Below are 22,701 nucleotides of genomic sequence, written 5' to 3'. Positions count from 1 at the left end.
AGTCTATCATGGGCTTCCTGAAGTCACATGGATGCCTGGGGGCCACGTCTCAGTGTTGGTTTTGAATGAAGCGATGGGAGAGGCCCACCTACTCACTTACCCACCAAACCCTGTATGAGGACAGTCCTAACACAGGCCTGGAAAGGAACAGAGGGACACCTTTCCTAACTTCAAGGAGTCAGGATAATAGGCTGGAAGGCATGCCCAAGTTGGGTTTTCAAGGATGAATAGGAGTTTGCCAGGCTGACTCTAGGTGGGCTGGGAGAAAATGTTCTCCAAGGAGAGGTAAAGGCAGGTGCCCTGGCTAGAAAAACTGACAAAGAGAATGACTGGCAGAGAGAGAGAAAAAGGACAAAGGAAGCAGAGGAAAAGAACTAGAGAGCAGTGAGTAAAGAAAGAGTATAGAGCACAGATCCAGACAGACCTGAGTTTGAGTCCAGCTCTGCCATTTATTGACTATGTGGCCCTAGGCAAGTCCTTTTTCCTCCCTGAGCCTCAGGCCTCAGTCTCCTGATCTGGAAAGTGGGGCAACAATGCCCCCTGGTGGAACTGCTGTGAGATTAGGGATACATACCTGTGTATCTTTTTCTTTTCTTTTTTAGATTTTTTTTTTTTTTTTATGGGGGAAGGGGAACAGGACTTTATTGGGGAACAGTGTGCACTTCCAGGACTTTTTCTCCAAGTCAAGTTGTTGTCCTTTCAATCTTAGTTGTGGAGGGTTCTGTTCAGCTTCAAGTTGTTGTTCTTTCAGTCTTAGTTGTGGAGGGCGCAGCTCATCTCCAGGTCCAGTTGCCATTGCTAGTTGCAGGGGGAACAGCCCACCATCCCTTGTGGGAATCGAACTGGCAACCTTGTGGTTGAGAGCCCACTGGCCCATGTGGGAATCGAACCGGCAGCCTTTGGAGTTAGGAGCACGGAGCTCTAACCGCCTGAGCCACCAGGCCGGCCCACATCTGTGTATCTTTGGTGCCCGGCATGTTGCTGCCTAGTGCGGGTGGGGGGGAGCGGGAGGAGGGAACTTGAGGCTGTAGAGGGGGCAGAAGCAGGAGGGGGCTGACCCTGGAGCGTTTTGAATGGTGCTGAGGAGCTGCAGGAGGCAAAGGCATTGGAGGGACTGACAGCTTAGATGATCCAGACTCCATGCTGGTTGGAGGGAGCAGGGCTGGAAATGGGGAGAGTCGGGCAAGAAGAGCGATTCAAGCGCAGGGTCCAGTACTGTCATTTCTTAACATGTTGATAATCGGTTCATCGTGGATCTCTTTGCATTACTTTTGAGTTGTTTTAGATATTGCATTAAAATATTAATGCACTATTTTCAGGGGCAGCTGGTTGGCTCAGTTGGTTAGAGCGCGGTGCTCTTAACAAGGTTGCCAGTTCGATCCCCACATGGGCCACTGTGAGCTGCTCCCTCCACAACTAGATTGAAACAACTACTTGACTTGGAGCTGATGGGTCCTGGAAAAACACACTTAACCAAAATATATATATATATGTCTTGATTCCTGAGAGTTTCGGTACCCCTTCTTCAATTTTGTGCCAGGGCAAGTGCCTCACTTGCTTCACTCTAGTCCCAGCCTGGGAGGGAGATTTAGGGTCCAGGAGATCCGTGAGGAGTCCGGAGACAAGACTAGGAGCCCCACCACTGCCTGAAATTCCACCATGCATGTCGAGGGTGACGTACCTCCGTGAGGCGCTCTGACAAGTTGCGTCTGCAGACACGATCTTCTTCCATGAGCCTTAAAACAAGCCGAGTGAGCCAACAGGACAGGGGTTTCTTGAGACCATCAGATGGAAACTCAGAGAGGGAGGTGAAATCAGGTCTGGCCACCCAGACTTCCAGCCCCTCTTTTGGAATAAGGCCTTGAAGGCTCTGGTGAGACAGAGCACTGGGGGCAGACTACACCCCATTCCACCCCACCTGCTGTGGGAAGGGCACTGAGCCCAGGTTGGCCGGGAAGGGGATGGGCAGGGTCTGAGTGTTGGGGCCTCTGCTGCCTTCAGCCTGGGCCCTCTTCTCCCCGTTGGCCTACAGGAGGAGGTGATCCCTGGGCAGCTCGGAGAAAGCATGGAGGACCTCAGCCTGGACTTGGAGGCCCTTCAAGGTAGCACATATCTCGAGGACCTGGGGCTTGGGGCCCCTTCCCACAGCCAGCCTGGGGGGGCCAAGGGCAGTGGCCCCCCTAGCGAAGCAGTGGGAAGAGATTCATCCTCCAGTTCGGCGGGTTCTACAGGCCTTCCTCAGAGACGCAGCTGGGAGAGGTCACGGAGCTGCTCGGACAGCTGGCAGAGGTGGGTCCCCCACCCCTGCTGCCTTCCATGACACACCCCCAGGATCAGGGGTGTCTGCCCTGGCAGAGTCAGCCCTCTCCCAAGACACACATTCAGGCCCGTGCACAGCCTGTGTGGACACACGAATCCATGTGCACGGGCAAACACAAGCCCAAAATAACGCTGTATGTGCACGCTGCGGGCAAACACGATCGCAGACGTGCACACTTGCCTGCACACACTAGGTATACATACCCACGTTCAACCAGCATGCTTGCACACTTGCCCTGTTCCAACCCATACATATAAACCTAAATGTGTGCCTTGCACACCAGTTGCACACGCACACAGAAAGCCACAGATGCACCTGGGGTCAAAGCAATTGGATGGTCGACTCCACACACCACAGTGGCAGCCCCAAATGATGGAGGGGGGTGATTTAGCCACCCCCCCACCCATCCCCCTCCACCCCTCTCAAGTCACCCCAACTAGAAAGCCAGTCCATGTAAAAATGGGTGGTCTGTGATGCAACTGTAGCTTCGGCAAATCCCCTAATTGGGCTCTCTCCACATTACCCCTCGGTTAGAGAAAGATCTGGACCCCTCTCTGTGCCCTCCCCCGGAAGCATCAGCTGCAAGTCCCCCCAAGGCCGAGGATGCTGGAGCTGTGACAGCAGCTAGGTGGAAAAGACCCGCTGAAGCCCTACTCCCTCCCTTTTTCCACCAGGCTCAGCCTTGATGCCTCCACTGTGAATGAGGGGCCCTGTCTCCCCCGGACGCTAGCTAGCCTAGCTCTGAACCTGCCTGGAGAGGGTCTGCAGGCCTGGACTAAAGAGTCTCTGTCTGAGGACAGGACCCCAGCAGAGCTCCCAGCCAAGGTGGGTGCAACCTGCAGCCACCCTGGACAATAACGCACCTCTGGGCCCAGGAACCAGCGCTGCTGGTGGGAAGGAGCACTCATCGCAGATGATGGGATTTACCTGTCATGGTGGGGCTGTCCGGTGGGGCTGTCCATGCTGCACTGTAGCCCATGACCAGGGAGTTGCTGAGTCCTGAGATTCCAGCCCAGGCCTGAGGACTCTTCACTGGGGTGGGGTCCACAGCAGGGACTCCTTGGCCAAATATGCAAACCACCTGCTGGAAGGAAGCCCTGTCTGTGATTGGGGTCAGCCACTGGGATCTTGTCTCAGGTCTGGGATGCCAGCTCACGGCTGCGGACCGTGTCTCTGGGCTATGGCCTGTGCCTGGGGCATCTTTGCTCATGACCATGACCTGGGGGGAAATTCCTGATGTGCTGGAATCTGTAGCTCAGTTTCAGGGCTCCAGCCCACGGGTGGGGGTGGGGGTGGGGGCGTCCCTGGGCCTGGACTGTAGCCTGTGGCTGGGGAGGGTATGGCTCTAGCCCTTGGCTGCTAGGAGCATCCATCTGCCCTGTGGCTGGGGGGCGCCCTTGGCTGGAGGCTGGGGACCCTCGATCTGGGAGCCTGACTGCAGCTTGGGGTACCTCCCCAGCTTAGCAAGATGTGTATTCCCTGCAGGAATGTAACAGTCCCGAGAAAAGAGTGAGGTCACGGTCTGTTCCCATGTCGTTTGATGAGATCAGCTCCCTGGAAATCTCTCAGGCCTTGGAGGTGCCCATTCCAGCTGTTCAAGGTAGCCAGGGCTGGGCTTTCCCTCATTCATACCAAGTAGGGTAAGGGGTTTGAGCTGGAGGGTGCCCTGGATGGGGTCCCAGCTGGACCCCAGAGAAGGGAAAGGTGCTGGGGGAGGGGGCGTAGGGTCCCCTGGGTGTCCTGGGGGTTCCAGAGAGCGGGAGGGGCCTCCAGCATCTGCAGCATCCCCTTCCCCCGGGGTCTAGAGCCAGGGTGGACTACACCATTGCAATGACCTTGCCCTGGGCTCTCTCTCCTCTCTTAGACTCTGTCTCTTTCTTTATTTCCTTGTCTGTCTTTAAATCTCTGTCCTAAGAGCTTGTGTCTCACTGGTGTCAGACAGACCTGCAGGCTAAACCCAAATCCACCACTTTCTAGAGAGTCTCAGCCACCACACATCTGTCTCTATAAAAATGGGACAATGAGTGTATCCCTTTAGGGCCACTTGGGGGTTCACTGAACGCACACATGCAAAGCACTTAGCATATTGTAAGCAGTGGTGAGAAGCTGAGGACACCTCACTCCTGGCTCTCTGCCTTGGGTCGGGGTCCCATTGCACAGCGCGTCCTGCCCCAGAGCCCCCTCACGACTGTGCCTCCTGGGGTGGGGTTGCTTCCAGGCCTAGAGCCCCCGGTGCTGGAGAGCATGGAAAAGGATCACGTGGAGCCGGGTCATGTGTGAGTGTCTGCCCCACGGTGGGAAAGGACCCCCGTGGACAGCCAAGGGGTCAAGGCTGGGGTGGGGAGCAGTGCAGGTCGTAGCTTTGCTGGCAGTAAGTGACTGGAGCCAGTCCCAGTCCCTCCATAACCCTGGTCTTCACCCCACACCATCCTTCTCCCAGGGGAGGGTCCCAGGTCCCTCAGAAAGTTTCCAGCATAGCATTAGGAGAGGGTTTGGGGCTCCCGGTTAGGGTCTGCATCGGGACCCCGGGCCTGGTGGGGTGATCCCAACTCATCCTGGGGAGTATGTCTGTAATTTGGGGCAACTCTGGGCTATTTTTATCCCTTCCCCCCTGTCAGGCTGATTGTCCAGCAGGTACTGCAAGAACTTCGACAGTACCATGGGTAAGTGGGAAGGGGGGCGGGGGTGGGGATGAGGGGGAGGACAGATGCGGGGAGCAGGTGTTAGAAGACAAGGTGAAATGGTCACAGGAGAGGTGGGGGGGGACCGGTGAGGGAAAGGACAGGGGACATCAGCCAGGGAGGAGCAAGATGCCACTAGCCTATGAGGTACCTTTGCACAAATGAGAACAGGTGCCACTTTCCCGGACACTGCCATCTGTTAGAAAATCTCCCTGACATACTACTGATTTTGTTCCACCGAGAGGTGTCACTGCCCTCTGCTGGAATACCACCCCAGTGACCACATGCATAAGCCCACATGTGAAGGAAGGGTGGACACCGCTCAGACGGGGCACCTGGCACACAGCTATCCACAGAAGCCCTGAGGGAGAGGGGCAGGAAGGGGCAGCTGGGGCTTTGGGGGGCTGCTGTCCCAGGTGTCTGTTCCCTCTGGTCCTGCAGGGCCCGGCAGAGGGCTCGCTTGTCGGTCGGCCCTGGAGGAGCCCACTCAAGCCTCACCTGGTTTGAGTTCCTGTCCGAGTGAGTTCGCAGAGCTGCTGCAGATGGGAGCTGTGGGTGGGTGGGCAGGGGGCCAGCACTGGATTCAAACAAACAGCTTACCAGTGGCCCTCTGTGCCTGGCTCTGAGATGGGGGCCTCCATCCTCTCACTAGAGCCACCAAAGGCAACAGTGGGAGTAGCAGATGGGTGGGGGCTGGGAGGAGTCCTCACACACCCTAGGAGGGCAGAGGAAGACTTCCTGGAGGAGGTTACAGCTTGAGCTGGGTTCCAGTAGAAGAGTAAGAGTTTGCCAATATGTGGAAATAAGGATGGAGAAAAGAAAACAGTGCCTTCTGGGGGAACTGCAGGGCACCTAGGGAATAGTGTCAGCGTGAAGCAGGGAGGAGGGACTGTGAGGGAGTCAGCAGAGGCCAGATCACCTCTGCAAAGCTAAGATGCACAGCTCTCTTGTGACTGATAATGGTGAGCACAGCTAGGATTGCAGGCAGGTGGGGTGCAGACTGGAGGTGTGGGAATCTCCCTCCAGGAGTAGATTCTGCTGGGGCTAGGTTTGTTTGTTGCTGACTTAATAAATAAGTATTTATAAAATGAGGATATGCCTGTAATCCAGGAGGCATGGAGGTGATCTGGGGCTGACGTGTTAGGGGGAAAGGGGAGCCAGATTTGAGAGAAATCCCACAGGAAGAATGGGCAGGATTGATAGGCTGATTAGCTATGGGGGGAGGGTTAATCTGAGGGAGGAGGTAGAGATGGACAGAGCCAAGGTTTCCAGCCCAGGCCCATCAAGGGACCTCAAGACCATGTCCGTGTCCCGCTGCAAACCCGGTCCCTGCAGTTCCAGGAACTTTGCAAGCGGTTGAAAACGTTCGTTGAGTGAGAGAAAGAAGGAGAGAGTTAGGGACAACAGAAGGGGTAAAACAGGAAGAGGAGGCCAGAGGGAGATGGATCTCAGGTGGATTCCAGGAGCCACAGGCAGGACTGGCTGAGCAGAGCCCTCCGGGCCTGCTGCCCCCTCCTCATTGATCTTCCCCCCCTTTAGGAGCGAGGATGGTGCCAGCAAGATGGAGAGGAGTGACAGGGGCACCGGGGTGAAGCGCAGACTCAGCTTCCTCCGTGGTCGAGTCAACAGGCAGAAGGAGAAGGTCAGAGGGCTGGGCCAGGGGGTGGGGCCCCTGCCATCCCCAGCTTGTCAGGGTGCCATGTGATTCACGGCAGATCTGGATGCACAGGGCATTCTAAGTCCCAGCTCTGTCCCCCACAGGGGAAGAACCCAGTGTATCTAAAGGACAAAGGTCAGGATGCTCGAGAGAGGAAGGAATGTGTCAACGGCCACCAGCTGGCACGAGGAACCTTCTTCAGCCACTCCAACTGCCCCCTGTGCGGCGAACTCTTTCTGAACTCTGGTAAGTCTGGTGGCCCAGCCTGTCCCCCCGGATGGCAGCCACCTTCTCTGCTTTACTTCCTCTAAATCGCTCTCATGGCCTCCTTTGCTCTTTGCATTCTTGTCCCTTTGCATTTCACCCTTGCCAAGGGTGGGCCGACCTCAGCTCCCTGAAGAGCAGCAGGTCCCTAAAGGCGGGGACCATTTGGTTAGATTACGGCCTGCAAAGTGCCCTTGAGTCTCAGCCTCTGTCATTGCAAACATCCTCTTGTAAAATCCAGGCTCAGGAAGAATATGATTAATAGTTAGCTAGGGCTGTGTAACAAAGTACCACAACCTGATACTGTTGTTCAGCTTAAACAACAGAAATGTATTGTCTCACAGTTCTGGAGAAATCTGAGATCAAGGTGCCAGCAGGGCTGAGCTCCCTGTGCGGGCACTAGGGGTGGGTCCATTCCAGGAGACTCTCCTGGCTTCTGGGAATTCCTTGGCCTCTGACAGCAGAACTCCAGTCTTCACAGCGCATCCTCCCTGCGCGCATCTCTGTGTCCCATTTGCCCTTTTTATAAGGACACCAGTCATATTGCATTAGGGGCCCACCCTACTCCAGTGTGACCTCATCTGAACTAACTATATCCGCAATGACCCTATTTCCAGGTAATGCCACCTCCTGAGATACTGGGGGTATTAGGAATGCAACCTATGGTCGGGGAAGGGGGACACAATTCACCCCATAGCAGGCAGCCTTGTGCCTCCCAGAGCTCTCAAGGGAATAACGATAAGGATCTCTGCTCGGAAAAGAGTGCTGGGTTCAAGAGGCCCTAGAGGGAAATGACTCTGGTCTTTTCTGGTGTTTAGAATTCCATCTTTTTAAAAATGAGCCTCACTTTGTAGGGATGCAGAGGAGGAGGCGGCCACTACGTATCAGAAAACATGTGTGTGCAGGTTGTAGCTGAGAATTCAGACTGTGGACGGTGGCAGGCAGGATTCAGGCTGGTGCAGGGTCCGCCACCTGGGCGCTATTGTGGGGGGGCTGTTCTGTGCATTGCAGGATGTTGAGCAGCTTCCCTGGCCTCCACCCACTAGATGCCAGTAGCCCGCCTCCCATGACATGACTCCAGACACAGCCAAATGTCCCCTGGGGAGCAGGATTGTCCCTGCGAGGATCTGTGGGCTAGTGAGATACAGAACAGGACCGAGGGTGGACCGTGCAGTGAGAACGACACCTCCACCCATGGGGCAGGTGCCTCCCCGTGACCTGAGCCACAGGTTTTGCATTTGTTGCCTCTCCTGGCTCCATAGGTGGGCATTTTCTTTCTTCCTCATTCCTGCCTTTTTCCAGAGTACTGTTTTCACAGACCTAGGGCTGTGGGTGTCCTGCTAGGGGCTGCTATTGTCAGCAGTGTTCCGTTTTGAACTTTTCTCTCCATCAGACGAGTTCCAACCTGCTTTCTGACACACAGGCGTCTTCAGCGGGACCTTGTATGGGCTTTGTAAAGTGCAAAGTGCTCTGGCAACTTCAGCGTCTTGAAGTCCTTTTTTCTCTTTTCTTTCTTTCTTTTATTTTTTGGAAGTCCTTCAAGCAGCAGATGATTTCCTGATTCTGCTGACTTCCTGTGCTCTTCTGGGGGCTCTGAGGTCTGCTGGATACAGGGGGCCTTCCTGGAGGGCCAGGATCAAGCCTCCGGAGCCCTATCTTGGGCATCTAATTCAAGGGGCAAGTGAGAGATTGGCATAAAGAAGGGTGAGGCCGAAGACCTAGAACCAGCCATAGACAGCACATAAGTTACAAGCGGCTGCTCTCGCACTACAACAGCAGCACAGAGCATTTTGCATCACGCTCACAAAGCTGAAAATATTCACTGTGGGACTCTGGACAGAAAACGTTTGCTGACCCTTGAGCTAGCTTACCCTGCAGCAAGGAAGACCCAAGAAAGTGACTTACCTGAGCCAGCAGATCAATAAACCCTTTACTTATATGACTGGAAAATTGAGGGTTCCAACAAGGACTAATTTTCCGGTATGTCACTTGGCAATCGCAGAAGACTTTGCACAAATAATAAGAATAATGGGTAACAATACATCGCTGAGCACTTACAATATCCCAAACACCATGTGCTTTAAATGCAGTTCCTCCTTAGCCATCACAACAGCCCTCTAAGATAGGCACTAGTACTTCCCCTTTCTACAGATGAGGAAACTGAGGCCCAAAGGAGTTAAGTTCTCCTCCAAGGTCACACAGTCAGGATTCAAGCTCAGAGCCTGAACCCTTGACCATCAATCCATGGCCATATCACACCATTTGATATTTCAAAATAATAATAAAATAATCTTTTAATTTTTTTTGGTTGTACCAAAGGTAAAATTTTATATTTTAAAAGAAAATAAATACCTCAATTTAAAAAAAAAAAGAAAAAGAAAGAAAACAAAAGACATGGAGAAAAAAGAAAATTAAATTACAGATGCATGAAGAACAAAAGTGTGGTACATCAAAGACACTGTTGTTTGATGTGCTTACTGTCAATATTTGGCGGCAATTTTTAAGGTTTTCCCATAAAAATGGCATTAATAACAGCTCTGTACACTAATATTTAAAATAGTAGGAAAGAGAAAACACTTTCATACCATATTTTTACAAACTGTTCTAAAGACCCCAAACTCGTGCTCAGTTGTTTTTCCTTTGCTTTAAAATAAGCTATCAGGAATTCTAAACCAGGCAAAAATCGCCTGGATCGTATATAAGCATTCAGACTTGCAAAAATGTTTTACAATGAGTCCATACCTTCTATAAAAGCCTAAAATAGCTAAGGGAAGACTAGAGTTTATTTTCAAATTCTATGACTGGCTTCCTATAATCTCTTATCTGTAGACTTACTGGCGAAATACCAGACATTAAGGATGAGATTTAATTCTTTGGTATAATCATGACACTGTAATTGATTGCTTTCCGTGGCTAGCATAAACCATTGAGTAACCAAGGCTAGAATATAGTGCGAGGCAGACAGGAGCCATAACTTAATGTTTTGTTTTGTTACAGGAAAAATCAACACTAATTATATACTCTAGAGAAAGGAACACCTACTTAGGGATTTTAACATGATAGCAAACCAAGAGGTCAAACTTCGAAATGACTTCAAACTATTATACACAATGACTATAAGTTATAGCTGGAATATTTTGCTGCATGTTGGTAATATACCCTAATTTAGAGCATATAAATATCTGAGGACTCTTAACACCATCCTGGCACAACAGACTCACTCCTCCTACCCCTCCCCCGAGGAGGGGACCCCATTTCTCCCCTAAACTTTTAATTTTAGATTTACAGAAAGGGAAAAAGAGAGGAGAGAGGGTCCCCTCCTACCTTTCACCCAGCTTCCCCTAATGCTAACGTTTTATATGACCACAGTACATTGGTCACAGTTTAGGACCCAACACTGGTACGATTGTATTTACCAAACTCTACACTTCATTCAGATTTCACCAGGTTGGTTTTTTGTTTGTTTGTTTGTTTGTTTGTTTTTCATTGAGGTTCTCTTTCAACTCAGGACACTACATTATCTTTTTTTTTTAATTTATTGGGGTGACAATTGTTAGTAAAATTACATAGATTTCAGGTGTACAATTCTGTATTACATCATCTATAAATCCCATTGTGTCTACATTATCTTTAATCATCCTGCCTCTTCCGTCTCTCTGGTCTGTGACAGTCCCTTAGTCTCTCCTTATTGTTCATGACCTTGACAGTCTTGAGAAGTATTAGCCAGGTGTCTTGTACCATGTCCCCCAATCTAAGTGTGTCTGATGTTTTCTCATAATGAGACAGAGGTTATAGGTTTGAGAAACAAACTTTGTTTCATCATATCAGAGGGCAACTGCTATGGATATGACATCCCTGCAGATGTTCAGCTTCATCACCTGGTTAAGGTAACACCTGCCAGGTTACTATTTTTCTCTCCCTACTATATTCTTTAGAAATGAGTCGCTCAACCAGGTCCACCCTCAGGATGGTAGGACTGAAGCTCCATCTCCTGGAGACATCATTTGATTTCAAGGACTATACTTTGAGATCACAGAAGATTTGATGTTGTGTAAAAGAAATGATGTGGGTACATACGGGCAGGAGTAGCATCTATCATCATCATCATCATTATTCTTATTTGTTGTTATTGTTGGGGCAAAGCTAGCATCTGAATCATAGACCCTAACGCTGGGCTATGAACACAGCCACCACACCTGTCTAAGGAGACACGTGAGGCCAGAACAGCTGTGTCTCACTCCCAACAGGCTAAGAGCATGCACTTCCTGCATCTAACTTGCCACAAGCCTACCTACTGTCAGAGGTATTCAAAGCCACGTGTCACAGTCTGTCCCCTAGAGGAAACAGCCCCACAGTAAGTTAAACAGAACAGGGAATGAGTCACTCTCTAGGCAATTATGGAAGGTGGGTCTCCAGGGTAAAGCTGAGACCAGAGACCAGCCCCACTAAAGGAACACCACTGCAGACAGTCCTTCCTGTTCCTGGCCTTGACCTGGAGGCCCTTCATGGCCTGACCCTGCCTGCCCCTCCGCCCTACTCTCTTACTATTCAGCCACACAAGCTCCATGGCCCAGACACCCTGAAATCTATGGCGCCCCTTGCACATCACCTGAGTTTTGGTCATTCAGTGCTGTTCCTGGAACTCCCTGGGCCACCTAATTCTTACTCACCCTTTAAAACCCAAGAAGCCTCTGTTAGGTGACTGTATAAATGTCTCAGTGTCTCTGAGGCCATTTGCTGTCAGCTAAGGGCCATTCTGCCCCCTGGGGACATTTGGCAATGTCTGGAGACATTTTTGATTATCAGGACTGGGGGTGCTACTTACATCTAGTGGGTAGAGGCCAGGGATGCTGTGTAACATCCCCCAATGCACAAGACAGGCCCCCACTACAGAGAATTATCCAGCCCAATGGTCGATAATGCCAAGACTGAGAAACACTGCCTTAGATTTAAGTTCCCTGTGTCTCCTTAGCTCTTAGCAGAGTCCCTGGCTCATGATAAGGACGGAATAAATACAGAATGGTTGTGTGGGTAAAAGAAAGACCAAAGATACCTCTCCTTCTTGCCAGCCTCCTTTAAAAAGTCAGTTTCCACATTTAGGGGAGAATTGTGTCACCTGGAGGTTTCTATAATCAAGGTGACTATAGAAATAAGGATCATATCACTCTTTCTGCTTAAAATTGCCAATGGCTCCCATTGCCTTTGGGACAAAGTCCAAGTCATAGCAATTCAGACAATGAACATTTACGGATCATTGAAACCTCAAAAGAACCTGTATTGGGGCTTCTGACTTCGATCACAGTGGGGTGTCTGACGAAGCATGTGCTTTCACTTCTGGATTCTCCAGTTCCCTGGATATGCTTCTCCTCTTGGCCATAAAGACTGGACTTAAACTGAAGCTAGGTCACTTGGGGACTCCGCCCCCACCCTGTTTCCGAACGGTGGGCTCTTGATCACAGATCGTGTGCGTTTGGTTTGGGAAGGTCTTGGCCTGGTGAACCAGCTTGAACCTTGGAGAGGTAGTTGGCTCCTCTCCTGGTTACTACCCAACGGTCCCACCTGTGAGGGACCTGGATTGGACAAGCAGCCTCAGGGCTGGGATGTCTGATGGTACCTGAGGGGGGGCTGACACTGGAGGAGGCATCTGGCATGCCTACAGTTGTCTAAGAACACCTGTGTGGGGGTATCCAGCATGTGTTTCAGACTCTGAACACCTGCTTAGGGGTATCTGATCACATCTGTATTGAGGGTATCTGGTTTGTGTTTTGGAGGAAACTAAACGTTCCTGTTTAGGGTCTCTGATACGTTTCCGGGTGTCAAAGCCAGTTTGGGGGTATCTGATGGCTCTTACGTGAAGGCCGGTACTTTGGGATATTTGGCATGTTTTTCAGATTCTGAATGTTAGTATTGGGATAGCTAACAGACCTAAATGGGGTGTCTGAAAGCATGTTTTGGGTATCTGATAGCACCTGCCTGGGTGTCTGGCATGTGTTCAGGGTATCTGGTAGTACGTATGCTAGGGACCGCCTGAGAGGTATATAACTAATTTGTCCCAGACGTTTAGTTAGTGCTACTTGTAGTTTACATTGCCCCTTCTTCGCAGGTGACATATAGTTTTCTCCATTTCTTGTACCCTCCCCTCAGACTTCTTGCCCCCAGACTCACCACCAACCCCAGGCGCCAGCTGACATCCCCCCTAGGCACCCCTGATTCCCCCAAGGCGCCCCCCAGCCCAAGTGTCCTCCCCACCCAGAACCTCCCCGCCCCACTAATCACCTAGGCTCCCGTTGACCCCACAAACCCCCCCCCCACCCCCGCTGATCTCCCTCAGGATTCCCCCTAGACGCTCCTTGACCCCGCTGATATTCCAGGGCCCCATTGACCCCCTTCCCCAAAAAAGCCTCCTAACCCTGCTGACCCGCCCCTCTAGAATCGCCCCCATCCTCATCGCAAGTACCCTCCCCGATCAGTCCCGGCGCCCCCAACAAGGCTGAGCGGACACCCCCTTCCCCCGCTCCAAGTTCAACCTGAAGCAAAGTTCTGCGGACCCACCTGCCGTGAGGCCCCACCTGCCGTGAGGCCCCGCCCCTTCGGGGACCACTCCCACTGACCCGCCCCCCGGGGACGGGGATGGGGACGGGGACGGGGCCGCGCGTGCGCGACTCTCCGGTGCGGCTTCCCGCTTCCGGCTCCGCGCTGCGGGTGGCTGTGGATCTGCAGAGGCCGGGCAGCGGAAACGGTGGCGAGACTGGCGGAGCAGCGGACGGCGAGCGGCCTGCGGGGAACCCGGCCGAGGTGAGGGCGGTGGGGCGGGCGCGAGGAAAACGGGACTCGGGAGGGAGGCCTCGGACCTCGGGAAGGTGCCGTCGGACCCTTGGGGCGGCTGCGGACGCGGGACCCCTGGGGCTGCCCCGGCCTCCGGCAGGGCCCCGCTGGACTCCACCAAGCTGACGGGCGGGCCCTGCCGCTCAGGCTGCCCCTTCCGTGCATGGGGGCTCTGTTTGGCCAATGCAGAGGTGAAGGCGATGCCCGCCGGCCGATCTGGGCTCCAGCCCTTGGGGCAACCTCCCCTCGATCAAGATGGACTTGTTCTCGGGCTCCAGGTTCAGGGCCACCTGGGGCTGGAACCTGGAATGTACTAATATTCATAACAATAACCAGCACCGAGGTACTTTAGTCCTCCGTGGAGAGCTCACTCTGCAGCAGATGTCCTCTGTGCCAGTGAGCGTTTGGATAACAAAACCCACCAAGTGTGTGTGGACTTTGGGTCTTCTTACTCCGCTCCCCAGTTTCTATCTTGCGGAAAAATTTAGATGGTGTGGTGCAGCTTTCATTGCAAGCAGAAATGTGAGGCCCTCGGTCCTTGCACGGTTTGTGGTCGCTGCTTTCCCTTGTCTTTTCCACCTGTTGCTTTGCTGAGATCGAAGAGGTAGAAGAGATGGCTGGCCCAGAGGGGGAAAAGTTTTCTTGAAGTTTTACCACCAAAGTAAAGAACACTCCCCCGTCCCCCTTGCCTTGTTGAGTAGAGTGGAACTGCACCCAGAGCGCTGAAGGACCCTTCTCTTCTGGTTGACTAGAGTTCAGGATAGTGTGAATAGCCCCAGGCACGGCCAACGGCGATTTGGGGGAGGATTTTGCAGGTACCAGGGGTGAATGATTAATCCTGGAGCTGTATGGAGAAGTGTCAAGAGCACAGGCTTGAATGTCAAATCAGATCTGGGTTCTGGTCCCAGTTTCTACCATATATTAGTCTCAGTCTCCTCATCTTTAAACCGGTGTGAGGGTTGGTTGGGGATTTGATGAGATAATATGCAGTAAGGAGCACAGCAGAGTGCCTAGCAAATGGTGATTGGCTCAATACATGTTATATATTTTGTGTATGTCTGCATGCCCTGTATTTTTAGATTGACATTCCAGGTAACACAGAGTCCGGAAAATTTGGGCATCTCGGTTGTTTGGATTGGGCCATAGTTTACACTTTATGAAGAGTTTGCCGTTTCTATGGGTCTAGCCCTTTTGAGGGAAAAAAAGAAAGTTTTAAAGCATGTAAGAGCATACAGCCAGAGGCATAATAAATTTTGTTCTTGTAAGCGTACTTTGTTTTGCTTTTCATTAGCTTGTCACTTTTAAATGGCATATGTTAGCGATTCTGGGATTCCGTTCTCTCTCTTTTTTAAGTTGACTTGCTAATGCCCCCACTTTGAAAGCTGCGGTGGCGTGTACATTGTTTCTGGCATAAGCTGCAGTATACTTTTCCTTCTTGTCACACAGTAGCAATTATGGCCCTGTAGCCGTTTTCCTTGTCCCCACTCCGGACTAGGGCTGTGCTCACCAGCTGTGCCTCCCCGGGTGTTTACCTTCTACATGTTTAGCATATTTCTGATCTTTCAGTCAAGGTCTCCTTCATTCTTCCTCACTCATCCTGGGGCCTGTTTTCATGTCTTCAAATTCCATCTATGACTTTTACAACAGTTTCATCACAGCTCTCTTAAATAATTTAAAGCCCAGAGAGCTTTAAGTAAGTTCAACCAGTCGTTGTTTCTTTGTTATTTGTTAGTTAAACTTTACTTTTCTCCTGAAAGCGGTGAAGAGCTGCTGTGTTTTTAAAACCCTCTCCAGGTGCAAAACAATTCCGGTCACAGCTCTGGAGCAGCCTGTGGGACGTTTTTTTGGAGGAGGAATGTGGCTGATGGGGGAGGGGACAAGCTGATTAAAATAATGTCCTTCGGGAGATCTCAGTGAAAGGACCCCTGCAGCTGTGCTCCTTTTTTGTTGTTAAAATTGCCTTGCGTGTAAACTAAATTCAACTTGCTTCTCTTCTCTGCTTTTGTTCTTAGGTTCATAGTTTCGACTGAGTATAAAGTTGCAGTTGGTTATGTCCTAAGTAGCAAATACGCTGATTCATATCAGCTCTTGAAAAAAAATTCTAAAGGTTTAACTAAGTATACATTTAGCACCGTGTGGGTGGTTACATTTTAAACTCATGTCATGCACTCTGTTTTTTGATAGAACAGCTTTATTGAGATATAATTCCCGTACTATCAAATTCACCCTCATAGAGTTACGCAGCTGTCACCACTGTCTAATTCCAGAACATTTTATCAGCTGGTCATTCTTAGCGGTGGGTTTCAGGAGGCGAGAAAGGCAAAACGGAGAGAGGGTCTAGGCAGGTTCTGCTCCATCGCAGCGTGGGATGGAGGGAGGGAAGGACCACAGCAAATTACCTGGCTGGAATCCTGAATTTGCTGAGGTTAATTTGCAAAATGAAATTGAGTTTAGAAAGAATAAGCCGTGAAGTCATCCACAGTAGGGGTTCGTGTACTCATTAGTCCCCTCACAAGAGTGACGTGGATAGAGATTGAGTAGACACAGTATAAAGCAAAATACTCAGCATCGTTGGGCATCAGAAGCAGGACAGGAGTCGGCTCTGTGGCCTTCATAATGCCAGGTGATCGATGGCGGGTCATTGTGAACCTTTGCGGTATCCACTCGGGGGCTCCTAACTGAAGAATTTAAAGAGAGATGGGAAGACGGAAACACTGTGGGTGGGACTGGAGAATGGGGCAGTCACTGTGGGAAGCAGTCTGGCAGTTCCTCAGAAGGTTCAACAAAGAATGACCATATGGTCCAGCAGTTCCACTCCTAGGTACATACGTGCCTAAGAGAAATAAAAACATAGGTTCCCATAAAAACTGGCACACAAATGTTCATGGAGCATTATTCACAGTCGCCAAAAGGTGCAAACAACCCCAATATCCATCAGCTGGTGAATGGAGAAATAAAATGTGGTATTTTCGTGCAATGGAATATTATTCACCCACAAAAAGGAATTAGGCTCTGCTACACACTACAACATGGATGAGCCTGGAAAAGGCCACATAGTGTCCGATTCCATTTATATGAGATATCCAGAACAGGCAAATCCATAGAGACAAAAGGTAGATTAGTGGTTGCCTGGGGCTGGTGGGAGTGGGAAACAGAGAGTGACATCTAAGAGGGGTGGAGTTTCTTTTGGGGGTGTTAAAAATGTTCTAAAATTGATTGTGGTGGTGGATGTACAACTGTGACTGTACTAAAAGCCATTGAATTATACATTTTAAAAGGGTGGATTGTGCAGTATGTGAATTCCAGCTCAATAAAGCTGTTATGTAAGAGTGGGGAGGAGGCAGGATGAGAACTAGACGCACAGTGGAAACGATTGTGGGTGTCGGACAGAATTGTAAGAAACGGTTTGACACTGGGAAGCTAGAGGCCAAGGGGTAAAGATCGGACAACCCTAGAGAAAAAGGGATAGCTCACCAACATAAATGGTATGGGGCTGAATTGTTGACAATAGATTCTTCTTATCCTAAAGTCCAGTATAGACTCAGGTCCCTGCCAAGTGCAGATGGTTACAAAGTCCTCTGTGCCGTCCATTGTGACAGGGGATAAGGCAGAGATGGGGGCTGGAATTTCCCCATGGACATAGCCCAGGCATAGGCAGGAAAGCCCTCTTTGTTGGGAGCGGTGGTGGTGGGGCAGCGCCCAGCAGCTGTTGGCACAGGGGGAAGAGCACGCATGAAGCCTCAGAGTCAGGAAACTTGCTGGTGATCGGTCGGAGCCGAAGCGGGTGTTGCATAGGTGGAGGTGTTATCTTGGAGGCCGTCATGGCTATTCCCATCAGTGGGTGGAGAATGACTTGGAAAGGGTGGAGGCTGCAGCAGGGAGGCCTGTTGGGAGGTGACTTGGATCTGAACAGTGTGGAAAGAGGTCAGACTTCAGATCTATTCAGAGGTAGATGTGTCGGGACTTAGCTGACCACGTGGGAGAGAGTGTGACGTAGGTGACCCGGTGGGTGATGGGCCCCTCGGGCATCGGCCAGTTGAACTCTTCCTTGCACATCATGAGTGCCCTGCAGCTCGTAGATGACCAGTTCGGGCTCCTCTCAAATTTATCTTGCATTGGAGAGAGGGAAAGCTGTGTTCTCTACCCTTGGATTGGGGGCGGGGGTGTCTCTTTCCTCTCCCCCACCCGCACTTCTACCCCATCCCAAAGTCTTTCAGGGTTCAAGAACTGAAGAGTAGCCCTTCCTAGGCCGTCAGGACCCAAAGGCGGTAGTGCTTTGTGATGGGGAGCAGGACAGAAGGCTGGCGAACAAGGTTTAGAAAGCAGCCAGTGCCTGCTAGCATTTGGGGGTAGAGGGAGGAAGGGAGGCAGAGAACCTGGCAGCTAAGTGATGCAGCATCTGGCAGAAATGAAAACAAAGTCAATCTGACAGAGCAGTGACCTGGTTAATGTGCTTATTAGGAAGCAGAGATGGAAGCCTCGGGGGTCTGACTCCTGTAAGCCCAGCGGTCTCCGCGCCCTTGCAGTTCTATGTCCATTCCCAGCAGGTACCAACCACCCTTATGCCCCCATAGCGCTATGTGTGGGAGTTGTGGCTTCACAGACTGAAGGGCCATCTGCATCTCTCCTCTGCTCTGTAATCTATAGTTGGCCTCTCCCACAACACGGGTCTTGTGAAACATCATGACCAGTGTGGTTGGCAGAATATCAGCCTTTCAGAGACAGCTACATCCTACCTGCCTAACCGTCGAGAACTTCAAATGTGTGACCTTACGTGGCAAAAGGGACTTTGCAGGTCTGACTAGGTGAAGGATCTGGAGATGGAGAGATGACCCTGGAATACCCAGGTGGGCCCAGTGGCATCGCAGGGTTCTGATGAGAGGGAGGCAGGAGGGTCCAGGTCAGAGGAGATGTGTGATGGAAGCAGAGGTCAGAGGGTGGTTAGAAGAGGCTACACCGCTGGCTTTGAAGGTAGAGGAAGAGGCCACAAGCCAAGAAACACAGGCGCCTCTGGAAGCTAGAAGAGGCACTGACACACATTCTCTGTGTGTAGTCATTTGTTACAGCAGCCTTGGGAAACTCGGATACCCATTTTCATCTCCGTTGCTCGAAAGCTCACTTCTCATTTGATTTGGGAGCCCTCCTACCTGCCCTACCTCACCTCCCCTTCCCAGCCCTTCCTTTTACCTTGGAAGCTTCTGACACTCACGGCTTTACTTAGGATTTGGCCTGCCTCCAGTGACCATGGCCCCTTCTCTGCGTGCATGCACGTACCCATGAGCACCATGAACAGAAAGAAAGGTGGTAGCAGAGAACTCAGGTCATTGGAGATGCTATTTAAACGCTCAGATCCTCAGTTTCCTGTCTGTAAAATTAGAAGCATAACGCGCCTTATTTCACAGTGTTGTTATTACTTGTAGAGCGCTCAGCAGCATTTGTGTGTGTTCATTCATTCATTCAGCTGATTATTTCCCGGCACCTGCAGTGTACCAGGTAAAAAGGGTTGTGACTGTGAACACAACTTAGCTCTTTTTTCCTGTTTAAAAAAATTTAACTTCATTAGTGAAGTGCAAAGTAAATATATAAATCCGTAAATAAAAATGTTTTTAAAAAATTTTTTAATGCAACCACAGGGATCTGCTCCAGAAATTTGAGGCAATTCTAAGTCACATCTTGTAAATCAGTGCTTTTACATTTGTCATTAGCCCCACCTGGCCTATTATCAGGAAGCTTCTGGTGTTTCTACCTCTTCTAGAATATTCCAAAAGCTCCCATCAAAGAGGAAGGCCCTCCAGCTTCTCCGCCTGCTGGGGAAAGCCCTGCCGTTTTCCACAGGGTTGCCTATTCTGCTGCTTTTTAAAACTGGGATATTGTAATTCACATGCCATAACATTCACTCTTTTAAAGTGTACAATTTAGAGTGTGTGGTTTTTTTAATATACTCACAGAGCTGTGCAACCAGCACCACTGTCTAATTCCAGACCATTCTTATCACCCCCAAAGGAAGTGCCCTGTAGAGGCACTCCCCACTGCCCTGGCCCCGATCCTCTGGCAACCACTAATCTACTTCCTACCTCTAGATTTACCTATTCTGGACAAATTCCTGTAAGTGGAATCCTACAGTATGTGGCCGTTTGCATCTAGCTTCTTCTATTAATGTTTTCACAATATTTTCAAGGTTCTTTCCCGGGGGAGCCTGAATCTAGCTATTTTCTTTTTAAAATCTGTAACAACATGGGCATTAAAGGAATGGGGACATGGACATGTCAGAGGTGGGCACAGGCTGCCCTGGGGGCAGCGTCCTATTTCATCAGTTGACCTGACCCAGTGTCCTCTGATGGGTATTGATTAGTTTCCGGACCTGACTCCTTGCTTGAGGAGCGTCTCGGCCACTGCCTCTGCTCTGGGTCCTCCCTGCCTGTCCCATAAATACTTAGTGAACTGGACAACTGAAAATAAGCAGAAGCAGAGTAAAGGTGACATCTGAAGGCCTTCTAGATGGGGAAACTAGCCAAACACTGAGCATCTCCATCCCTGGAGATTTTAAAAACTAGAGTCGTTTTCCATTGGTCTGGAATGTTCACCTTATAGTTGGGCCCAAAGGTGGGGGCTTCTGGGACTCTGTGTAGCACCTTAGGTGAGTATGTTTCATTTTGGCTGTGACAGTAATGAAAACTAATACTTTACACAGTGGCCCCGTAAGCATGCATGCTCACGCTCACTCATCCTCACAGTGGGATCCGAAGTTTTACCAAACAATACTCATCTTTATTACTCATGATAGACTCTGGTATTTTCTGTTCTATTATATTTTGTGAGAAACTCACAAATGTGTTGCAGGCCATAATGTCAAAATGCCGCTGTGGGATCCCAGCACATCATACTGTAGGAAAGTGTTTAGAAAAGGAGGAAGCACTTGGCAATACAATTAATAAACCTTTGACTTTCGTGGAACTGTGCTAGTTTCCTAGGGCTGCTGTAACAAGTTATTACAAACTTATTAGCTTAAGTCACAGAAATGGATTGTCTCTGAAGCCTGGAAGTCTGAAATCCAGGTGTCTGCAGGGCCACGTTCCCTCAGAAGGCTCTAAGGAAGAATCCTTCCTGGCCTCTAGCAGCTTCCAGAAGGTGGCCCTAGGCATTCCTTGGTTTGTGGCTTCATCACTCCAGTCTCTGCCTACGTCTTCACTTGGCATTCTCCTTTGTGTGGTTGTCTGTCTGGCCCCTCTGTATCTGTGTCTCTCTCTGTGTCCAAATCTTTCTCCTTTCTCTTATAAACACACCAGTTATTGGATCTCGGGCCCACCCTCACCCTAAATAAATCCAGGATGACCTCATCTTGAGATGCTTAATTACATCTGTAATTACATCTGTAATTACATCTGCAAAGACCCTATTTCCAAATAAGGAAATATTTCCACATTCTGAAGTTCTGGGTAGACATGAACCCACCACAAGAACCTTCTGTTTCTGGTGACTCGTAAATGAGAACAAGTTTACAAGTTCCTAGTACTCATTGCTTAGATTCTTTTCAACACATAGTTGTTTTCAGATATTGTAAAGTTAAAGTAAGTATTGGATTTGGGCTCACTCTTGGGAACCCGGTAAGTCAAGAGAGGAAAGGGGAGCACTTCAGGAGCGCCAGTTTCTTGCTTGAAAAACTTCTCAATCTGAATCACCTGTGAATATAATTTGCTATAAAGTACAGTCATGCGCCGCTTAACGACGGGAATACGTTCTGAGAAATGCCTCGTTAGGCGACCTCGTCGTTGTGCAGACATCACAGAAGAGGGCGCTTACACACACCTACGGTGCTGCCTCCTACACACCTGGGCTGTATGGGGCAGCCCGCTGCTCCTAGGCTGCAGCCTGTACAGCGTGTCACTGTACGGAATACTGTAGGCACAGCACAGTGGTGTCGGGGCATATGAACATAGAAAAGGTACAGTAAAAATATGGTATAAAAGATATTTAGAAAACGGCACACTTGTATAGGGCACTTTCCATGACTAGAGCTTGCGGGCCTGGTGAGTGAGTGTGAAGGCCAGGGCCATACTGTCCACGGCTGGAGACAACAAACACTGTACACTTAGGCTCCACTAAATGTATAAAACAACATGAGATTAAAGCACGAGAAACGATGCCATCCAGAGACGCGGTAAACGTGAGCTGCCTGAGGCCACTGCTGGCGTAACAGACTTTTTCATGTAAGTAGAAAGTACATTGTAAAATAACAAAAAGTGCAGCATAGTAAATACAGAAACCCACTAACGTAGTTGTTTATCGTCATCGTCACGTACTATGTACTGTACATAATTATATGTGCTGCATTTGTATGACTGAGCGCACTTGCTGTGTTTACACCAGCGTCACCACAAACACGTGAGGGACGCATTGCACTGTGATGTTATGAAGGCCACAGCGTCACTAGGCAATAGGAATTTTTCGGCTCCATTATCATCTTATGGACCCCAATCATATATTTATCCATCATTAACCAGAACGTTATATGGCATGTGACTATACATACATAGATGCCTGATATTACAACCTGTCCAATGTTTGGCTATTTGCCTGTACTCTATATTATATAATATATTTCTTCCCCGTACATTAAAATACCACTTTTGGGGCCTGCCTGGTGGCTCAGGCTGTTAGGGCTCCATGCTCCTAACTCCGAAGGCTGCCGGTTCGATTCCCACATGGGCCAGTGGGTTCTCAACCACAAGGTTGCCAGTTCGATTCCTTGACTCCCGCAGGGGATGGTGGGCAGCGCCCCCTGCAACTAAAAATTGAACATGGCACCTTGAGCTGAGCTGCCGCTGAGCTCCAGAATGGCTCAGTTGGTTGGAATGCGTCCTCTCAACCACAAGGTTGCCGGTTTGACTCCCGCAAGGGATGGTGGGCTTTGCCCCTGCAACTAGCAACGGCAACTGGACCTGGAGCTGAGCTAC

At 50.2% G+C, this 22,701-nt stretch overlaps 1 protein-coding gene across 9 annotated transcripts in view; it reads left to right on the top strand.

Moving 5' to 3' along the window:
* Nucleotides 1-22,701, top strand: part of ARHGEF18 (Rho/Rac guanine nucleotide exchange factor 18) — an 84,849-nt gene that overhangs the window by 15,724 nt on the left and 46,424 nt on the right. For 6 of the 9 annotated variants that reach the window (XM_074337756.1, XM_074337757.1, XM_074337758.1 and 3 more), the window contains 8 exons: nucleotides 2,033-2,289; nucleotides 2,995-3,145; nucleotides 3,806-3,920; nucleotides 4,539-4,596; nucleotides 4,939-4,983; nucleotides 5,443-5,520; nucleotides 6,541-6,643; nucleotides 6,763-6,904. In XM_074337756.1, the coding sequence (XP_074193857.1) occupies nucleotides 2,033-2,289; nucleotides 2,995-3,145; nucleotides 3,806-3,920; nucleotides 4,539-4,596; nucleotides 4,939-4,983; nucleotides 5,443-5,520; nucleotides 6,541-6,643; nucleotides 6,763-6,904 (949 nt within the window). Of the gene's footprint in view, nucleotides 1-2,032; nucleotides 2,290-2,994; nucleotides 3,146-3,805; nucleotides 3,921-4,538; nucleotides 4,597-4,938; nucleotides 4,984-5,442; nucleotides 5,521-6,540; nucleotides 6,644-6,762; nucleotides 6,905-13,538; nucleotides 13,718-22,701 lie in introns of those variants that run through there. The other 3 variants (XM_074337755.1, XM_074337761.1, XM_074337760.1) reach the window with 3 other exon arrangements.

Source organism: Rhinolophus sinicus, linkage group LG07 (assembly GCF_036562045.2).
Source record: "Rhinolophus sinicus isolate RSC01 linkage group LG07, ASM3656204v1, whole genome shotgun sequence".
Taxonomy (NCBI): domain Eukaryota; kingdom Metazoa; phylum Chordata; class Mammalia; order Chiroptera; family Rhinolophidae; genus Rhinolophus; species Rhinolophus sinicus.
This window is presented reverse-complemented; position numbering and strand designations above follow the sequence as displayed.